This window comes from Microcaecilia unicolor, chromosome 8, assembly GCF_901765095.1.
Source record: "Microcaecilia unicolor chromosome 8, aMicUni1.1, whole genome shotgun sequence".
Taxonomy (NCBI): domain Eukaryota; kingdom Metazoa; phylum Chordata; class Amphibia; order Gymnophiona; family Siphonopidae; genus Microcaecilia; species Microcaecilia unicolor.
Genome location: NC_044038.1, coordinates 173,808,541 through 173,821,252, shown reverse-complemented (window position 1 = coordinate 173,821,252; position 12,712 = coordinate 173,808,541). Strand labels below are relative to the sequence as shown.

Below are 12,712 nucleotides of genomic sequence, written 5' to 3'. Positions count from 1 at the left end.
TCTCCCCCTACCTCAGTCTCACTGCTTCTCATCCTTTGAAGTTCACTCCATCCGTCTATTCCACCCACTGCCACTCAGAGTTGCAGTCATTTACCGCCCCCCCCCCCCCCCCCGATAAATCCCTCCATTCCTTCCTTACCGACTTCGATGCCTGGCTCACCGTTTTTCTCGAGCCCTCATCCCCATCCCTCATTCTTGGTGACTTCAACATTCACACTGATAACCCATCCGACTCATATGTTTCTCAGTTCCTCACTCTTACCTCCTCCTTCAACCTCCAACTGAGCCCCACCACCCCTACTCATAAATCTGGCCACTGTCTTGATCTCGTCCTCTCTTCCACTTGCTCTCCCTCCAATTTCTGCGTTTCAACTCTTCCTCTCTCTGACCATCACCTAATCACATTCACACTTCAGCACCCTCCCCCTCAATCTCGCCCCACACTAACTACTACGTCCAGAAATCTCCACGCTGTTGACCCCCCACCTTATCCTCTTGTATCTCTGACCTCCTCCCTTCCATCTTGTCCTCCAAATCTGTTGACAAAGCTGTCTCCACTTACAATGCCACTCTCTCCTCTGCTCTTGACACCCTTGCACCGTCCATATCCCATCCCACAAGGCGTACTAATCCCCAGCCCTGGCTGACCCCTTGCACCCGATACCTTCGCTCCTGCACCCGTTCGGCTGAACGCCTCTGGAGGAAATCTCGTGCCCATAATGACTTCATTCACTTTAAATTCATGCTATCCTCCTTCCAATCCTCTCTATTCCTCGCTAAACAGGACTATTACACCCAATTGACTAACTCCCTCAGCTCTAACCCTCGTCGTCTCTTCGCCACCCTCAACTCCCTCCTCAAAGTGCTCTCCGCTCCCACTCCCCCCTCACTCTCTCCGCAATCTCTGGCCGACTACTTCCGTGACAAGGTCCAGAAGATCAACCTTGAATTCACCACTAAACCTTCTCCTCCTCTTCATCCTATAACCCACTCTCTCAACCAACCTACCCAGGCCTCCTTCTCCTCTTTTCCTGCTATCACCGAAGAGGAAACCGCCCATCTCCTCTCCTCCTTGAAATCCACCACCTGTTCCTCAGACCCCATCCCCACCAACTTACTTAACACCATCACTCCTACTATCACCCCCACCATCTGTCATATCCTCAACCTCTCTCTCTCCACTGCTACTGTCCCGGACACCTTCAAGCATGCCGTGGTCACACCACTCCTCAAAAAACCATCACTTGACCCTACCTGTCCCTCCAATTACCGCCCCATTTCCCTCCTACCCTTCCTCTCCAAGATACTTGAACGCGCCATTCACAGCTGCTGCATTGATTTCCTCTCCTCTCATGCCATCCTCGATCCGCTTCAATCCGGCTTTCGCCCCCTACACTCAACAGAAACAGCACTATCTAAAGTCTGCAATGACCTGTTCCTCGCCAAATCTAAAGGTCACTATTCAATCCTCATCCTCCTCGATCTATCCGCCGCTTTTGACACTGTCAATCACAACCTACTTCTTGACACACTGTCCTCCTTTGGGTTCCAGGGCTCTGTCCTCTCCTGGTTCTCCTCTTATCTCTCCCATCGTACCTTCAGAGTACACTCTCATGGCTCATCCTCCTCCCCTATCCCGCTCTCTGTTAGAGTTCCCCAGGGTTCTGTCCTTGGGCCCCTTCTTTTTTCAATCTACACCTCTTCCTTAAGCTCCCTAATCTCTTCTCATGGTTTCCACTATCATCTTTAAGCTGATGACACCCAGCTTTATCTCTCCACACCAGAAATCACTGCGGAAACCCAGGCCAAAGTACTGGCCTGCTTATCCGACATTGCTGCCTGGATGTCCAACCGTCACCTGAAACTAAACATGGCCAAGACGGAACTTATAGTGTTCCCACCCAAACCCACTTCTCCTCTCCCTTCACTCTCTATCTCAATTGATAACACCCTCATCGTCCCTGTCTCATCTGCCCGCAACCTTGGTGTCATCTTCGACTCCTCCCTCTCCTTCTCTGCGCATATCCAGCAGATAGCCAAGACCTGTCGCTTCTTCCTCTATAACATTAGCAAAATTCGCCCCCTCCTCTCTGAGCACACCACTCGAACTCTCATCCACTCTCTCATTACCTCTCGCCTTGACTACTGCAACCTACTCCTCACCGGCCTCCCACTTAGCCATCTATCCCCCCTTCGGTCCATCCAGAACTCGGCCGCACGTCTTATCTTCCGCCTCAACCGATATACTCATATCACCCCTCTCATCAAGTCACTTCACTGGCTTCCGATCAGATACCGCATACAGTTCAAGCTTCTCCTACTCACCTACAAATGCACTCGATCTGCAGCCCCTCCTTTACTCTCATCTCCCCTTATGTCCCCACCCGTAACCTCCGCTCTCTTAACAAATCCCTCCTTTCAGTACCCTTCTCCACCACCGCCAACTCTAGGCTTCGCCCTTTCTGCCTCTTTTCACCCCATGCTTGGAACAAACTCCCTGAGCCCATACGCCGGGCGCCCTCCCTACCCATCTTCAAATCATTGCTCAAATCCCACCTCTTCAATGTCGCCTTTGACACCTAATCACTACACCTCCTCTCAGGAAATCTAAACTACCCCAACTTGACATTTCGTCCTTTAGATTGTAAGCTCTTCTGAGCAGGGACTGCCCTTATTTGTTAATTTGTACAGCGCTGCGTAACCCTAGTAGCGCTCTAGAAATGTTAAGTAGTAGTAGTAGTAGTAGATTGTTTACCTTTCTTCTGCTCATGTTGTTCTTATAAGCTGTTTGAGAAGGGATGAATCAATTAAAGCATCTGTCCAGTGGTACATATGCTAGTGGTCCTGTATAAGGGGAATGGGACTTGATATACCACCTTTCTGTGGTTTTTGCAACTGCACTCAAAGCAGTTTACATAGTAAATGCAGGTACTTATTTGTGCCTGGGGCAATGGAGGGTTAAGTGACTTGCTAGAAGTCACAAGGAGCTGCAGTGGGAATTGAACCCAGATCCCCAGGAACAAAGTCCACTTCACTAACCACTAGGCTACTCCTCCACTAGCAACATTCCATGTAGAATCTCAAATAGGCAAAGGGAAATGGGACTTGATATACTGCCTTTCCGAGGTTTTTGCAACTACATTCAAATATACATTACATAGTATATACAGGTACTTATTTGTATCTGGGGCAATGGAGAGTTTTGACCAGAGTCACAAGGAGCTGCAGTGGGAATCGAACCCAGTTGTCCTGGATCAAAGTCCCACTAGGCTACGCCTCCACTCCATGGGAATGGGGTTACTACATAGGATGAACATTTGTAGCAGTGAGAAGCACACATTTTCTGTCAATAATAATGAGATAAGGCGGAAGTGGAGAGACTGACTTCCACTTACTGCATTACCTAAAAGAAGCAGATGCCTATGCCAGATGGATTTATATCTCAGGGTTGTAATACTCTTTATCTTACCAGAAACGGTTCCACACCAAGATTTCCTTGATTACTGTTCATTTTTTTTAGATACAATTTTTTTTTTGCCCATCAAAGTTTCTCATGCGCCTTGGGGCTTCATTCACAACTACCAGAGGTTTCCCCCTTATTTTGTAAATTTCCTCCCTGTCCCTTTCTGCTGCCTAGCTGCTCAGCCATTGGAGTGAGTCCTTGGCCAATGGCCACAGATTATGGCTTCCTCTGAAACTCGGTACACATGCATCCTGACGCTAGCCAGTAGGTGTCACTGTTGTACAATGGCCCAAGGACTGTGAGTGCTCCTTCCACAGTATCTCCTGCCCTGGTCTGTCCAGGAAACAAAAATCAGCCAGGTCCCTCTGTATGGTGATGCACAGTGCTACTTCTGAGCCAGCTATGTAGGTAGAATTAAGGGAGTGATCATGGGAACTTCCTAAGTTGGAACGTAGCTTTCCCACTGCCTTTTGTAGCCTTATGAAGTTTTGAAGTGCAGCTTTCACATTAAGCCTCTTCCTGTTTCAGAAGGAACTAATTTCCAACATTCAGTCAAAGCTGCAGCATCTCTGTGCAGAAAGACAGCTGCTTCTGTCCGATATCCGGGAGAACGCCAGTTGCGGTGAAGAGCTGGAGGTGGTGGTTAAAGCTGTCTGCAAACCCAACGAGTATGAGCGTTACCTGATGTACATCGGAGATCTGGAAAAAGTGGTGATCCTGCTGCTGTGTCTGTCCATGCGTCTGGCACGAGTGCAGAATGCCATGAGCAAAATGAGTGACTCGACGGACCCTGAAGAGCGGGTAAGTGGCAGGAACGTGGAAACAAGGCAAGCCAGTTGTCCTTCCCGTTCACCCACAAGTAAAAGCTACAGCTTAGATTTTTAAATTTTCCTATTATCTGGCCCCTCTTGAACTTCTGAAAATGGATCTAAAAAATATTTTGCAATATCCTCATACAGACAATTTGTCGCTTGAGAATATTTATTATATTCCAAGAGGTTCTAGAGCTGTAAGTGATGAGAGAGGTGTAGATCAAATCATTTCTCCTGATAGCTTGAATGTTTCCCAGTTTCTTGAATTTTCACAACATTATGTTGCTAAACATGCCACACTATTAGCTACTTTTCAATCCAGGTGTGAAAAGAAAGCTATTTTGAAATTATATTTTTCTAAGAAACAAGCCCTTTTTTGTGGTCAACAAAGTGCTATTTTCCCGGATGTTGTCCAACAAACACAATACCGCAGAAGACAGTTCCTTCAGTTATGGTCTAAACCTTGGAGCTACATTTTTTTTTAAAGATTTCCTTGGGACATAAGAACATAAGCGTTGCCATACTGGGAAAGACCGAAAGTCCATCAAGCCCAGTATCCTCTTTCCAACAGTGGCCAGTCCAGGTCACAAATACCTAGCAAGACCCCAAAACAGTAAATCAGATTTTACGCCGCTTATCCTAGAAATAAACAGTGGATTTTCCCAAGTCCATCTTAATAATGGATTATAGACTTTTCTTTTAGGAAAGGATCCAAAACTTTTTAAACCCTGCTAAGCTAACTGCTTTTTACTACATTCTCTGGTAATGTATTCCAGAGTTGGTCAGATAAGGGGCCTTTTTTTTTTTTTTTTAATATTCTTATTTATTGCAATTCAAACGGTGCCAAAATACAACCATAACAGCATAACACATCCAACAAGTCAATGTTTGACATTGCTTACATTTCTGATGTTATATTCCCACTAATCCCCCCTCCCTGCCACCTCTCCCTCCCTCCCTCCCCCCTCCCAACCCAACCCAACCTCTCCTTCCCAATCATAACCTAACAGTTCAATATTTTACTTCTCGCTATTGGGGTGAGAGAGTCCCAAAATGGAGACCAAGTAGTACAAAACTGTTCACCTCTCTTGGAGGCCAGGTCCCTTATTCCTTTCTTCTCCAAGGCACATGCTTGAATCATTGCAGATCTCCAATGTGATATAGTTGGTCGATCTGCGGCCAACCACAATTGCAAAATAACTCGTTTTACCATCAGAACTGCTCTCTTCAGAAAAACCTTGAATCCCGCCGGGGCCGGTCTTTGCACCCCAAATAGGTCAAACAGTTGATGTGGAGATGACCTCCACAAAGTTATCCAAATCTGGGATACGTGCCTGCTCAACTCTGTCCAGAACGCCTGCACTGGGGCACAACTCCAATACATATGCCCCAAATGAGCCATGGAGCCGTTGCACTTTGGGTAGGTATCTGTCTCCCGGAGTGTGGCTCTGAACGCTCTGTGGGGGGATATATGCAAACGTAGCAGAAATTTGTACTGCATTTCCCACCAAGCCGCGTTGTCCGTGGTTTTGTACAGAGATTTGAGACACACTTCTATTTGCTCTGGCTGGAGATTGAGCCGCAACTCTGCATTCCAGGCATGTGCCACCCCCCCAATAATCAACTGGCTTTAATGAGTCCCTCAAATTTCGATGAAAATAGCTTAAGGGTACTCTTAACTGTGCATCCAATCCAAATAGTTCATTGAGCTTCTCCCACGAGGCGGCATTCAAAGAGACTGGGGGCAACGAGTTTACATAGTGCCTCAGTTGTGAATATGCAAACCAGTCCTTCATATCTAAATCAAACTCTTCCTTCAGCTCTGCAAATGATTTTATTACCCCCTGTTCTGTGACTACATGGAATAAATACTTAACTCCTGCTGCGGCCCACCTCTGAAAGGGGACTGAGGAACCCCCAACCGGGAATGCCAAATTCCCCCTAAGTGGGAGGAGAACAGAAACTTTTGTGTCTACCTGTTGCAGCTTACCTAGCCATTTCCACGCGGCCCTAAGGGGAGAAAAAATATATTTATAAGGTCCCAGCTTTGGTAATTCCCCCGATGGCGCATGGAGCCACTATGAAAAATGCAAGTTACCCAAAGTTGCAATCTCCATTTCTGTACACTGCAATCTCCATTTCTGTACACGAGTAGAAGTTTTTGGAGCGAAACCAATCAGACAAGTGCCTCATATTGCTAGCCAGCGCAAACAGTTTAAGATCTAGTATTCCCAATCCCCCCCTTGTATGCGGTAACATTACTTTTGTGAATGACATGCGGGCCCTCTTGCCTTGCCACAAGAAGTGATTTAATTTTTTTCGTAACCAATTTCCCTCACTGGGCCGCAACATTAAGGGGAGCATCTGGAACACATAGGTCCACTCCGGGAATAGGACCATATTGTAAAGTGTGATACGACCCAATAATGTAAGCGGCAGCGCCTGCCATCTTTGAAAATTTTCCATTGCCCGCTGTTTTAGGGGACCCATGTTTATTGAGTATAGCTCCGATAAGTCTATGGGAATATAGACCTCCCAAATATCTGATTTTTTGACTGTGCCCATTGGAAGGGAAATTCACCTGTCCACTGCAATCGGATCTCTGATTGTATTGGTAGCGCCACTGATTTGTGAAGGTTTAGGGAGAATCCTGTAATAAAACTAAATTCATCCAAAGCTGCCATCAAATGTTGCACCGACCTCACGGGACTGGTAAGGGTCAACAGAATATCGTCAGCAAACGCTAACACCTTAACCTCTCGTGAGGACATGGTGATCCCTGCTATATCTGGGTCCCACATAATTGTACGAAGAAGTGGCTCTAAATATAATAAAAACAGTAATGGTGATAATGGGCACCCCTGCCTCGTACCTCTCTGTAACTGGAATGCAGTGGACTGAGTACTGTTCACAACTATGCGCGCTGAAGGATTCGAATACAGTGCTGCAACCGCTTCCATAAACCAGAGATAAGGGGCCTTTTATGAAACTGCAGAGAGGGAGGCAGGCAGGCTAGGAACATGCAAAATGACTTTTTCACTGAGTCACCTGGGAAGAGACGGAATGACCTGATAAACTAGAAATGGTAAGCAAAGCAGAAATAAAAATTGAAAAGAATCAACTGAAATGAACTGACCAAGATAAGGGAGTTGTCCTAATGCTGGAAATGGAGATCTTGGACGAATTTGGAGCGATAAGGAGATCGGGGGTGTGGCCAGCTACATGAATAGGAGAGTGAACATGTTGCTGCAAATTAAAGGGTCCTTTTACCAAGCTGCGGGAAAAAGGACCCTGAGCTAGCGGCGGGGGCCATTTTTTCTGCGCGCCAGGGCCATTTTTACCGTAGCAGGTAAAAAGACTCGAAGCACACATGGCCACGTGGTAAGAGAACTCTTCACCACGTGGCCATGCGACGGGGAGACCTTACCTCCACCTATTGAGGTGGTGATAAGGTCTCCCACGGTAACCCGGCAGTAACCAGGCAGCGCACGGTGATGCCCAATTACTGCCAGGTTACCTCTGTGCAAGCCATTGCTGGAGGTTTTCTCCCCCCCCCCCCCCCCCCCCACGGGAGGATTGTGAAAAATTACAAGAGGACCTTACGAGACTGGGTGTCTAAATGGCAGATGACGTTTAATGTGAGCAAGTGCAAAGTGATGTATGTGGGAAAGAGGAACCCGAATTATAGCTACGTCATGCAAGGTTCCACGTTAGGAATCACAGATCAAGAAAGGGATCTAGGTGTCGTCGTTGATGATACGTTGAAACCTTCTGCTCAGTGTGCTGCTGTGACTAAGAAAGCAAATAGAATGTTAGGTAATATTAGGAAAGAAATGGAAAACAAAAATCAGGATGTTATAATGCCTTTGTATCGCTCCATGGTGCGACCGCACCTCGAATATTGTGTTCAATTCTGATCGCCACATCTCAAAAAAGATATAGTGAAATTAGAAAAGGTGCAGAGAAGGGCGACGAAAACGATAAAGGAGATGGGACGACTTGCCTATGAGGAAAGGCTAAAGCGGCTAGGGCTCTTCAGCTTGGCGAAAAGGCGGCTGAGGGAAGATATGATAGAGGTCTATAAAATAATGAGTGGAGTTGAATGGGTAGATGTAAAGCGTCTGTTTACGCTTTCCAAACATACTAGGACTAGGGGGCATGCGATGAAGCTACAAAGTAGTAAATTTAAAATGAATCTGAGAAAATGTTTCTTCACTCAACGTGTAATTAAACTCTGGAATTCATTGCCAGAGAATGTGGTAAAGGTGGTTAGCTTTGCGGAGTTTAAAAATGGTTTGGACGGCTTCCCAAAGGAAAAGTCCATAGACCGTTATTAAAAGGACTTGGGGAAAATCCAGTATTTCTGGGATAAGCAGTATAGAATGTTTTGTACTTTTTTGGGATCTTGCCAGGTATTTGTGACCTGGATTGGCCACTGTTGGAAACAGGATGCTGGGCTTGATGGACCTTTGGTCTGTCCCAGTGTGGTAACATTTATGTACTTATGAACAGTGGCGTAGCCAAGGGTGGGCCCAGGTGGGCCTGAGCCCACCCAGTAGCAGTACACCTGTGATGTGGCTGGCAGGGATCCCCAAGCCCCACCAGCTGAAAACTCCCAACAACTGTCCCTCCTGCATACATTGTAAATAGCAGATCTTCGCCTGCAGTGAGCAGCGACAGGTACATACTGCTCGAAGTGGCACCACAGACTCCCCTTTGATGTATTCCTGCTTATGAGGAAACAGGAAGTTGCATCAGAGGGAAGGCTGTGGGGCCAACATGAGCAGTGTGTATTAGTTGCTGCTCGCTGCTGGTGAAAATCTGCTATTTAAAAGGTATGTAGGGGAGGGAGGTGTTTGAAAGACTATACGGTATGCAGGTGAGAGAAGGAGAGCCCAAATCACTTGGGTGGGCAGAAGAACTCTGCCTTGTCCCACATCTTGGGTCCAGGCCTACCCAAAATTGGGTGTCTGGCTACGCCCCTGCTTATGAAGAGTACTCAGTAACCTTGTCATGTAGCATTGCAAACCAGAGGGATGCATCGGCTGTAACGAACACTAAGATTACCCAAGAAGATGCACCATGGAGCCAGTGAGTGTGCAGCACGGGACCCGCCTGGCCTTTTTTAAATTTCTTTATCCTGTGATTGGCCACATGTTCCAGCTGCAGGTCTTGGCCTGGGTACAGGTGTTTCAGCTTCTGACTGCTGAGCGGTTGTAAGTTTAGCACAGTTAGACGACTTCAGCAAGAGTGAAAAACCAGACTTCAGTGCTCCTGTTCCTAACCAACTACAGATGCCTAGACAGCTTGAGTTTGCTGGAAATTCTGGCTTTCACTAGATCTACTGGGGAAATCCATCAAACTTTCCTTAGGGAGATCTGGACGGAATTCAAAAGAAAACCAAAACTTCCAACGCAGATCTGAGAAATCTGATTCTGTCTGGACTTTTGTTTTTCACAAAATGTAAAAGTGGTTTCACTGGTCCGACAACATCCACTTCAATAAAGGGTTGAGGAAAAATCAGGCAAAACATTAACATGTTTTTATAAGTACATAAGTATTGCCATACTGGGACAGACCAAAGGTCCATCAAGCCCAGCATCCTGTTTCCAGCAGTGGCCAATCCAGGTTACAAGCACCTGGCAAGATCCCAAAACAGTACAATGCATTTTTGTGTTTTATAGTTTTATAATTTATTCGGTATTTGATATACTGCTGTTACAAAGGCCTCTGGTCACAGTGGTTTACAATAAAAACAATCAACAAATAAAATCACTATGAAAGAACGCCATTTGTAGACAGGAAAGTCAGGCAATCACACAGGTAAAGGAGAGGGAGTCTGAGGAGTCTGTTAGCTGAGGTTGTAACATGGAGAACAGTAAATCAAGAGTCTCCAAGCTCAGTGCCGAAAGCCGTGCAAAAAAAAAAAAAAGTATTCAGAAGCAGTTTAAATGTATTTGTGGTGGGAGATCATTCCACAGCTGAGGGGTAAGGAAGTAAAAGTAGTGAGCCATACAAGGTGGTGGCAAAGTAAGACAATTTGCATCTAGTGATGGAATAGTATAATTAAGGGTACAAAATAAGGGGAAAACCTAAGTTAAGGGCCTTGTGAGCAAGAGTGTTTTGAAAACTGAGCAATATTGGACAGGGGGCCAGTGTAGTTGTATTAAAAGGGGAGAAGCACGGTCAAATCTGCGAGCTTTAAGTAGGAGTCGGGCTGCTACATTTTGGAGGGTCTGCAGACAACGAAGAGAAAGCTTAGAGATACCACATTAAATACTATTGCAATAGTCTAACTGAGATATTAGAAATGCAGATTAACATATGCATAGCGGAAGTGTTAAGGAAGGTACGTATTGATCAGAGTCTGTGCAGGGTGAGAAATTCAAGCTTAATAATGTGAGAGATCTGCGACTGAAATGATAACTTGGTATTTATTTATCGTATTTATGACCCACTTTATTCCAAAGTGAGGAACAGCAGCTCACATGCACGTTTCCAGGTTTGTTACATTTTTGCAAACCTGTTTTTGAAAAGACCTTAAGGAGAAATCACTTAACCTCTATTTGCTTAACCTTTATCTGTTTGCGGTTTTTCCTTAGTCCTGTGGCTCATACCTGTCGAATGCTGGAGCACCTGAATCCTGCCCAGTTTCCACGTCAGGGCTTACATAAAACTTTCTTTCATTTACTAGATAACAGAAAATATTAACATATGCTAGCTGAGGATTTTTTTTTTATCGCTTGTTCTCATTGAGTTTGTTTTATTTTTGTACTGATTCTCACTTTCTCATTATTTCAGCAGTCGCTCATTGAACGGCACAACCTTCTGTCTAGACAGCGGGAAGACGCCAAAGATCTGAAAGAGAACCTGGATCGCAGGGAGCGGCTGGTCGCCGGCATCCTCCAAAAATACCTGAGCCAGCAGCAGCTCCAGGACTACAGAGAGTTTGTGGAACAGAAAACCTCCTTCCTGATTGAGCAGAAAGACCTTGAGGAGCAGATTAAGTTTCATGAGGAACAGTTAGCCAGTCTCCAGAAGAGCATTCCTCGCTAATCAGCACGGAGTGACCTGGTTCTCACTTCCACACACTTAGGCCTTATTCCAGAAGGAATTTTTCCCCGTTCTGTGCCTATGGAAACAATTCTCAATTGCATAAGACTCTGGGGGTTTAAAGTCTATTTGTGTCTGTTCTGCTGCAGAGAAAAGACAAGATCAGTTTTTAAATTCTCTCACTGGCTCTACAGCCCCCCTCCTCCCTGAAAATAGGAGAATCCTTCCTTCTAATACCCTTTAGAACTACAGTATTAACCAACAGGAGGAAATCCTTTCACAGCATGTAGAGCCAGAAAGTGTTCACTGTGAAGAAACAAACTTTCTCGTTCTTCCCCATTTCCCTGGGACTGACTGATAATGGATCACATGCTAAATTAAAGACAATTTCTCCTCCCCCCACCCCCATGGGCTCTGTTTTCTCCCTTTTGTGAGTGGGCTGGAGGTTGAAAAGTTGAAATAAGCATCAGGGTGAGGTTAGATTAGGAGACCAAGCACCATGTTTAATGTAGATGCAACAAGACTCTGAAAGTTGCAAGGAATGGAGCAGCGCTGGGATATATCCACCAAATTGTTCCCATGGCCTTTTGTGCTCTGTTTTCTGGATTTCACTGGGCACTTGGCCCAGTTTAGGAAGTGCAAGTCAGGCTGTAACATGTTTCAGCTGGTACTGGTGATATTTCTCAGGGAGAGATGCATGTATCCCTCTCCCCCCCCCCCCCCCCCCACCACAGGCTGTTTACCTTATTAAGTTGTGTCTCTTAAATCTGTCATCTTCTGCTGCAGCTTGGCTCTGACAAGTGTTAAAGAAGGTACGTATTGATCAGAGTCTGTGCAAGGTGAGAAAAATGGCCTCCATCTTCCCACTTGGTTGTGTGTTTTGGCGGTTTCTTTTTTCCTCTCTGTAGCAAGTCTTGTGAGAAAAGCCCCTAGGGCAGTGATGGCGAACCTAGGGCACGCAGAGCCCTCTCTGTTGGCACGCGCGCTGTCGCCTCAGCCAGAGTCTTGCTGGCGCGATCATGCTAGCAGTTCAAAGTTGTGTCGGAGCGGAGGAGAGACCCACCGGAAGTTCGTTCCGTCCTCCCTTCGAGTTCCAGGCCCCCTCCCTCCGAGTTTTAAAAGTCATCTATTTTACCTCATCGGGGTTAGGGCGGCAGCATGCAGGCTCGGCTCGGTGCTTAGTTCAGTTTTCCCTTCTCTCTCTCAGCTCTGGTCCCACCCTTGCGGAAACAGGAAATGAGGGCGGAACCAGAGCTGAGAGAGAGAGAGAAGGGAAAACTGAACTAAGCACCGAGCCAAGCCTGCATGCTTTTTACCGCTGCTGCCGCCCTAACCCTGATGAGGTAAGATAGATGACTTTTAAAATTTGGAGGGAGAGGGCCTG

The 12,712-nt window shown here is 46.2% G+C and overlaps 1 protein-coding gene across 3 annotated transcripts in view; it reads left to right on the top strand.

Moving 5' to 3' along the window:
* The window catches only part of SHROOM1 (shroom family member 1), an 83,956-nt gene extending 71,506 nt beyond the window's left edge, over positions 1–12,450 (top strand). For 2 of the 3 annotated variants that reach the window (XM_030212044.1, XM_030212043.1), the window contains exons 7-8: positions 3,992–4,264; positions 11,077–12,450. In XM_030212044.1, coding sequence (XP_030067904.1) covers positions 3,992–4,264; positions 11,077–11,331 — 528 coding nt within the window. In that variant the 3' untranslated portion in view covers positions 11,332–12,450. The remainder of the gene's footprint in view (positions 1–3,991; positions 4,265–11,076) is intronic. The other variant, XM_030212045.1, reaches the window with a different exon arrangement.
* Positions 12,451–12,712: the final 262 nt, after the last annotated feature.